The sequence below is a fragment of the Xyrauchen texanus genome, chromosome 19 (genome assembly GCF_025860055.1).
Source record: "Xyrauchen texanus isolate HMW12.3.18 chromosome 19, RBS_HiC_50CHRs, whole genome shotgun sequence".
Classification (NCBI taxonomy): domain Eukaryota; kingdom Metazoa; phylum Chordata; class Actinopteri; order Cypriniformes; family Catostomidae; genus Xyrauchen; species Xyrauchen texanus.
Genome location: NC_068294.1, coordinates 24494416 through 24503324, shown reverse-complemented (window position 1 = coordinate 24503324; position 8909 = coordinate 24494416). Strand labels below are relative to the sequence as shown.

At 39.1% G+C, this 8909-nt stretch overlaps 1 protein-coding gene across 2 annotated transcripts; it reads right to left on the bottom strand.

Moving 5' to 3' along the window:
* Nucleotides 1-1466: 1466 nt before the first annotated feature.
* LOC127659555 (Golgi-associated kinase 1B-like) lies at nucleotides 1467-6188 on the bottom strand. 2 transcript variants are annotated; one of them, XM_052149422.1, is made up of 4 exons: nucleotides 5284-6186; nucleotides 4372-4586; nucleotides 4010-4236; nucleotides 1467-2759 (listed from the first exon to the last, which is right to left on the bottom strand). In XM_052149422.1, exons 1-4 carry the CDS (start codon nucleotides 6125-6127, stop codon nucleotides 2552-2554), a joined length of 1494 nt encoding a protein of 497 aa, XP_052005382.1. In that variant the 5' UTR covers nucleotides 6128-6186; the 3' UTR covers nucleotides 1467-2551. The 2 variants fall into 2 exon arrangements, 1 of the variants encoding a protein (XP_052005382.1); XR_007972553.1 differs by having other exon boundaries at nucleotides 2620-2759; nucleotides 2886-4236; nucleotides 5284-6188.
* Nucleotides 6189-8909: the final 2721 nt, after the last annotated feature.

Below are 8909 nucleotides of genomic sequence, written 5' to 3'. Positions count from 1 at the left end.
CGCTCTATCAGTTGAACTGCCTCACAATTTGATTATACTTGAACAAGCTTGTGATTTTAGTTAAATATGCAATGCAATCGTTAATAGGTATCACCTTAAAAGTACTAGCATTGTATGATGAACAGGGCGAAAAGTGTTTTTGTACTGATAATCTGTCATTTTAATCATAATTTGTGTAAAAGGGAGTAAAAGTAATTTTTGTAGCACCTCTAGTGCTCATTTGAAAGAGCTGAAATACTACTACAGCCACATAAAAATATTTTTGTAAAAATGTAGACCTGGTGGTATTTAAAGGGTAAATGTGCTTTATCAAAGTTAACCATTAGCAAGCTGTGATATACAAACTCGACTGACGCACTAGAGCGTCAAAGTGCGCACCCCTGACATATCTATTAATAACTTCGGAATGGATCAAGGTATTAACTTACTTTTTTTTTTTATGAAAAAGCTGCCATTCGACTGCATAGACTGTGTTGACTTCCGCGAATGATAAGCCTTCCGTATTTTAGTGCAAATCTATAGCATTATTATTATAGATTTTACCATAAAACAAAGACATTGTACTTTATTTTATCTAATGATATAAAATGCTGTTGGTGTGTGTAAACCAATCACAGAGCTGTGTGTGTGTGTGAACCAATCACAGACCTGTGTGTGTGTGTGTGTGTGTGTGTGTGTGTGTGTGTGTGTGTGTGTGTGTGTGTGTGTGTGTGTGTGTGTGTGTGTGTGAACCAATCACAGACCAAAAACAAAGAATGATGTTGTCAGATGTCATTGGAGTAAAAGGGGGGAGGGGTGTGAAATTCCTACAGCCAGAGCCTGTGGCACCTAATGACTGATGAAAAGCACATCAATCATTCAAATGCAGTAAACAGTTCCATCTAGTGGTGTTTTTGGATATTACTCCATTTATACAGAATATTCCATTCAAATGAACAGTTTTGTTCCTTTTATAATTTCTCCTGTTTTTCAACCAAAAAAAAAAAAAAGGTATGGTGACTATAGTCACAGAAATGTAAATAGTTGTTTTGTTTCTTTATATTTTTTCACCCAATTTCTTTTGAAGTTGTTCTAAAGCCTTTGAGGAATAAATATTTGTTGTAAAATTCATTATTCATTTATGTTTAATATTTTTTATATAATAAAAACAACAAAATTGAATTTCCGTTTTTGTATTTTTTGGTGATATATCACATCAGAACATGTACAAATGTCTCAAGAAGTGTATTTACAATGCATCCACATTGTAGATGAGAATCTATAGAATCCAGAAATATGACTCTCTTCACTCTGCTATGAAAATTGACCATTCCAGAAGCCAAAATATCAAAATACTGCCAGGCGGACTTAAGACTCCTTAGACCAAGAAGGGTTAATGGCAAATGCATCACACACACAAACCTTAATCTGCAAAGCGTTTAATATTTTTTTTTCTTTCATCCATCTCCACATATTTATAAAAAGTAAATACCATCAAATTTTGTAATGCTTAATATGGAACATTGTTTATTGATGTCTGTTTTTACAAAAGCAAATAACATTATACAAAAAAATAAAAACTTCTGAGAGCACACTAAATACTGTCATTCATATTAATAATACTTATTTTCCATCTTGAGGATAATAAACTCTTACACAAGTGCAACATTACCAGGTTGATTTAATACTACACTGGTGATACTTTGGAACTGTCAGCATGAAACATCTCTATTGCAGCAGATAATATACACTGATTATAGCAGGAACAATATTTAAAAGCAGAATTGCTGAATACCGAAAGGAACATGCATTGATTATAAAGTGGAATTAAAAGTTTCATAGGTGAGTTTTAATGGAATACCACTGCAAATGTTCCTTCTCCCTAAGAAGTATCTCTGAAATACCTGCAGGTGTCCTGAGAAACAACACCTATCTCAGTGACAACTCCTCTGCAGACAGCAACACAGAATCTGACTGCTATTGTTTAGCCAATAAGAAGGCTTGGAGGAGCTCTCTTCCTGTCAGACAATTTGAGCATTTAGGTTTGCTTTCATCAGGTTTGCTGACAGGGTGCAATTAAAGGAGTACTAAATCTGGTGGAGGCTCACTTGGGAAACATCGCCTACAGCACCTTTAACTTGTGGAATGTCAGTGGTGCCCTAAATTCTGGAATAGCATTTAAGAGAACCATGTATGGTCTGCACTGTGCTTAAAGTGATCTATACAACATTTTTTTTAGTTAAGCTAAATTGACAGCATTTGTGGCATAATGATGATTATCACAAAAATGTATTTTGACTCATCCCTTCTTTTCTTTAAATACTCACTGTTTCAAAAGTATAGCCACAGGACATAAACATTGTGTGTTAACATAATTTTAGTGTGATAAAAAATGGTTTTCTAACCTTTTCTATGTTATTTCAAATTTTTCAACTTTGTACTCGGCCTATTTTACAACAGGTCTACACTGGCATACCAAACAGATGAAAACATCAGCATTCATTGGACACCAACATGATGGTGGGTCACCTTACAGTGTAGACAGAAATCTTGTAATCTGAAGCTTCATCTGTCAAGAGTCCATAGGTACCACTTTAATCCCATGGGCATTGATGTAAGTGAGCAAGACTTTGGCTCTTCCCTCAATAACATCAATTAGTTTTTCAATGCCTTGACGGCCACCCTGACTCTCCCAGTACTGCTGATCTAGGAACAGCGATTGCAAAAGCTTTTCCCTGAGACGCTGAGATCTCAACACAGATACTGACTGGTCTGGTAGCCTGAAGGAGGAAGGGTAAATAATATTGTTATGTAACATATAAAGTACTCTCCAAACATAATACAATGAAATTAAAGGAATAATTCAATGAAAAATTATATTTATTCTGTTATGTAACAGTACTCACTCTTGTGCAGTCTTTATGACTTTCTTTATTCTGTGGAAACAAACTAGGATATTTTTAAGGTTAAGATATAATGTGTTTATAGCCATACAGTACTATGCAAGTCAATGGGGTCCAAAACTTTCAAGCTGAATATATATCTGAATAAAGCTAATAAATACAACTTTTGTTGTTTATTTCATGTCTGCTAAAGCAGTACAATCAGTTTTGGGTGAGAAACCAAAACTTGTCTTTCACTATAAATCTTGATATCTGCAGTCTCCTTGGCATGATCTTTAGAAAAGTTTGATTACACATAATTGCGTCAAGCGCCAGGTCCCCATTGTATGAATATAAAACAATTGTCCTCTTAAAAATATCTTTGATTATGTTCCATAGAAATATTCCTTTTATACTGATAATGAATATGAGGAAATGACAACTTTTTCTCATTTACACTATAAACGCATTATATATGTATATGCATGTTTAATTTCTAAAACTCAGTACAGTGTTTACATACTGTTTTCACAACCCCCTTAAACCACATGGTGTTGAACACTGAAATATTGATTGGGCAATACACAGCTGTAATGCAGAATGTAAAAGCTGGGTACTCAAAACACAGCAATGGCCCACCAGCTCTTCTGATTTATGTTATGGCACATGTGAGTTTGCACTCCCACAGACTGAAATGGCAACTAGTTCCCAGAAGTATCACATTAGCAGAATTGCCATTAGAGAATCCCTTAGCTCAGACATCATGTGCCAGAATATTTGTGTATGTGTTTGCATATGTCTTCAGTGGTGTTGCTGAGGTGTTGGCTAACTGAAAACCTAAACTTACGGCCTCACAGAAACTAATACTTAGTTGCAGTTTGTTCGATTGTAACCACAGGGTGTCCAGAAAAAAGAGATTAAGAGACTGAGATACCCAAAATTAATTTTCATGAACACATTATTGCCAACAGCATTTGAATGTGGGTGTTAATAAATATTTGATATATAATCTTCTCTTGTCCTTACCGGAAACTTGTGAGGTTTGTAATTAAATCTAATGATCTGCTATGAAAGATCAGGAAGAATCAAGCTGCCTTTTCTAAACATTCTCAGTGAAATATGTCTATGTTTGTTCTAGTTTTACTCACTCTTTAATCCCCTCTAGTAGTCTGAAGTCCAGATTTTCCTCATCCCGGTCAAAGTACCCTTTGTTGTTAAAGAAAACTAGGTGGTGTAGGTCACGCCTGCAATGGACTATATGGGTGAGCTCTGTGCTGTCCTTGTCTCTACATTCTCCATGGTGACCAAGCTCAACACAGGTGTCCTCTGGGCGGGGCTTGAATCCACAGCATTTTATATCCAGTCGTTCATAAATCTGTGAAGATACACATTGCCATCTTATTTTTGCTATAGAGATTTGAAAACCTATTTCAAACAATAACAAATACTTAATATCTTCTGAAAACATGTTGCTCATAAGGATACAGGTGCAGAATGTGAAGTAGAGTACCTGCAGAAGGAAATCAAAGACTACCAACTTGCTCCATTCATGGTGGTGGATGCTGGTGCAGCTCCATTCTGGTTTAGGGATGACACCCCGATGCCAGCACTTGTACTTAAGAGAGGCTTGGTATGAGCCCCAGGTCAATCTTTCAGAGGGTTGATCTGGATCAACAACAGGGCTTATAGAAGAATCCCACAAAACTACTGGACAAAGCTGACCATCTGAAACAAGATGGATATTTCAGTGTACAGCCATCATATTTGCTTTCTCCATAGCTTGAAGCAGCTTGTGATTACATTGAAAAAAAGTAACAATGCAACAATGAAAATGCTTAAAGTATTTTTACAATTAGGAGACACTAAATGAATGAATTACATTGCAAAATATAACAAAATATCAAAGAAAGTGGCATAAATATGATGTTTCACAGAACTAACTTCACTTTACTTTCTATTTTTGCAATTACTTCAAACCAACTGGTCATTTGTGTACGAATGAAGTCAGTTTCCTCAATTTCAGTGTTTTAGCAGAACAACCTCAAGTGTGTAGTATATCACATTAGCCATGGACCCAAATTAATTTGGGTATAGGAACTGAAAATTCCTGAAGTTTGACAACCACAAGCACAAATTGTCTCTATTTTGAACAGTATGTTATATATGTATCATATCAATAAAAGGAGTTTTAAATGATAAAGCCCTAAGGGCTTTATGATATGATACAATAACAAAAAATCTTTCTTACAGTAAAAGCAACTTGGTTTGATATCTAATGCAATAAAAATACAGAAATAAATTTCAAAGTCAATGTGCGCCTCAAGTCTCCAAATACTTTGGGAGCCACATTTTGTGCGCTAATGGTTATTCCTTATTACCTTAATTACACAATTGCAATTTGTGCAAAAAGAATGAGCAGTACCTCCAAGAGAGTGGAATCTTCTGCTGACAGTTGGCAAAGTTCTGTTAAGTCCCAAGACCCTGTCCAGATGATAGGCGAAAACCTCACTCATGTCCAAGGGTGGTTTGACAACACCGCAACATTTGTGACACCCATCAGCATTGTTCGTGTAATTTGTCACACTTTTAAATAAAATTAAAGAAGAAAACCCCCGATTTGTCACTTCTTCGATATGCGTGATTTTACTGTCGGCAAGAAAGCGCATGACCGCGATGTCATCATTGCTGAACCATGGAGGAGCTCTTTGACTGTATATCCTGATGGCTGAATAATCACTGCCACCAAACCGGTCAATTTTACTAAAGAATTGCTCCGAATATCCAAATCGTTTCCCTGATTTTTCACTGATGTTTGCATTTTTGTGCCAGTCAACCTTGTTCGCTTCGTCCTGTGTGCCATCCTGTGCGCCCTGATTTCTGACTTTAACTTTCTTTCTCCGGAGTTTGGGTCGCACTGTGCCTCTGATGACGGCAGGCTTGTGCCGCTTAGATTTGAGCGTTATATACACCACATTAGACCTAGTTGGGATAAAAGATTCATTTTCCTCCCTATCCCTGACTCCATCAACTGGGTCCTGGTCAGTTTTACTCTGAGATCTCCAGAGATTGGGACGTTTGTCTTGGTGCGTAGACGCGTGACTAACATGCACAGTAAAAAACAAATACACAAAGCACACAATAGCTATAATCAAGTATGTTCTAAATGCGGAATATCTCCTAAAGCAGTTACACACTTTCAAAAACGATTTGGAACAATAAATCAGCGTGTCCCCGACATTTCCAGGACGAGTCGAATACGTATCCATTGGTATGCGTTTTACGCATGATTTAGGGGCCGTTCAAACAGAACGTGTTCTTGCGCTAAAAGAGAGCTAGACGTAGCGGTAAACAACGCTGGAGTCTCAAGACGCGCTTAAAGAATATGTTCTTTTTAACATCGGGTGTTATATTTTATTCCAATCGTTCCTTTGACATTCAAATTACCAATGTTTGTAGAACAGCATTCTTCCACCTCAGAAATATTGCTAAATTACGACACATGCTCTCAGTTGCTGATGCCGAAAAACGAATTAATGCGTTCATGACCTTAAGAATAGATTATTCTAATGCATTACTGGGGGGATGTGCAGCAAGATCAATAAATAAACTTCAATTGGTTCAAAATGCAGCAGACAGAGTGCTGACTAGAACCAATAAATATGATATTAGCCCCATTTTATCATTGTTACATTGGCTACCTGTTAAATTTCGTATTAACTGAAAAATTCTGTTAAAAACGTTCAAAGCTATGAATGGTCTACTTAAGTGACCTTCTACCACACTATATTCCATCACGTTCATTACAATCACAAAATTCTGGCCTGATAATTGTTCCTAGAATATCAAAATCCACAAAAGGAGGTAGATTATTTTCCCATTTGGCTCCAAAATTATGGAATAGTCTCCCTAACACTGTTCGAGATGAAGACACACTCAGTTTAAGTCTAGACTAAAGACTCATCTATTAGCCAGGCATACACCTAATTTATCCATCCACTCACAATAAGGCTGCTTTAGTTAGGTCTGCTGGAACCAGAAACCAGAGACATTGATAATGATCTATAACTCTGCAATAGATTGAATGGCATCTATGCTAATATTATTTTATTTGTTTCCCTGTCTCAACCTTGGGACTCCTATCCTGAGGTCACCAGAGCTGGCTGGATCCAGCTCCATTCCTCCATGTTGGACTCCACTGCTACGTGTCTCTGAGTGAAGATGACTAATACCCAGCCAAACATAACTTCAGTCTATTACGATGGACTTCAGAGGATGAATTATGCCAACTCCAAAATAAGACATGGGATACATCATATGCCATTGCCTGAACCTTAAATTTAGGATAGGCCTCACCGAAATTACCAGCCGGTTGAAATGCAATACATAGACTATCAATTAATTGCCAACAAACCCTTCATCAGCCAACTAACAAAGGACAATGCATCTATGTGAACTTCTGCAGTTAATACAGGATGAACTTCAAAGACATTAGTCATTAATCTTAAAGTTCATACAAAATGTTTGTTTAAACACTAGCCCTTAACACTTACTTAGTGTACTAGTTTTAAACCATGACTTGCACTATAAATAAGTAATACTGGCATTATATTCAAGCTGTTTAGCTAGTGTAACGCTGGGAAGAGGTCAAGAGAGCTGGATCTAGGTGCAGCTAAGGATTTTTAATTAAAATAAACAAACACAAATAACTGGTAGACACAGGAACAAATAAAACATCAACGATGGGAAACAAGAACATAAACAGGAGCAAACATCTACGAAGGGGCACTGGTTAAACACGAAAGGTCAAACACATACAACAACTGACAATGAATGATCAAACAACAGGGCTTAAATACACAAAGGATAATAACTAAATGAAACACAGGTGAGGACAATGAAGGACAGCTGGCAGAGATGAGAGCAGGGAATTATGGGAAGTGTAGTCTGGAAACAGATGACAGGGCAGACAACAGTGAATCGTGACATAGCCCCCCATCTAAGGAGCGTGCCATGGAGGACTACGGGGGCGGAATCGTGGAAGGCTCAGGAGGGGGAGCCGTGGAAGGCTCTTGAGGCAGTGCCATGGATGGCGGAGCCATGGAAGGCTAGGGAGGCGGAGCCCTGGAAGGCTCGGGAGGCGGAGCCATGGAAGGCTCTGGAGGCGGAGCCCTGGAAGGCTCGGGAGGCTGAGCCGTTGATGGAGGAGACTGGGAAACAGAAGCCTTCCTTCTCCTCCTCCGTGCAGACGTTGGCCGTGGCAGGCATGGAATGCTCAGAAGCTGAAACCGGGATTGATAGAGGTGGTTCCTCTGCAGCGAATGTCTCCAAAACTAGCCCCACATACTCCCTACATGTATAATCTCCGGTCTTTGGCAATTCCCTCCACAGGAGTGTTGGTAGTCCGATCCGATAGACTTCCTTCAGGGTAGTGTCACCAAGACCGGTGTGGATGGCTACGGTGGAGAAGAAATGGGAGAACACCCGAATTGGCAGAGTGCTCAGAGGATGTGCAGACCAGCTAGCAGATGTTCTTACCGACATCTTCAACATCTCTCTGAGCAGCGCCGTCGTTCCAACATGCCAAAGAAGTCTTCAGTGTCCTGCCGACTACCGTCCCGTCGCACTCACACCAATCATCATGAAGTGCTTTGACAGGCTCGTCATGAGGCACATTAAGACCCAGCTGCCCCTCTCAATAGACCCACTGCAGTTTGCGTATTGTCCAATCTGTTCAACGGATGACGCCATCGCCACAACCCTCCATCTGGCCCTCACCCACCTAGACAAAAAGGACTCATACGTTTGAATGCTGTTCATAGATTTCAGCTCGGCACTAAACACGATAATTCCTCAGCACCTGATTGGAAAGCTGAACCTGCTGGGCCTGGACACCTCCCTCTGCAACTGGATCCTGGACTTCCTGACTGGGAGACCTCAGTCAGTCCGGATCAGGAACAGCATCTCCACCATCACCACACTGAGCACTGGGGCCCCCCAGGGCTGTGTGCTCAGTCCACTGCTGTTCACTCTGCTGACTCACAACTGTGC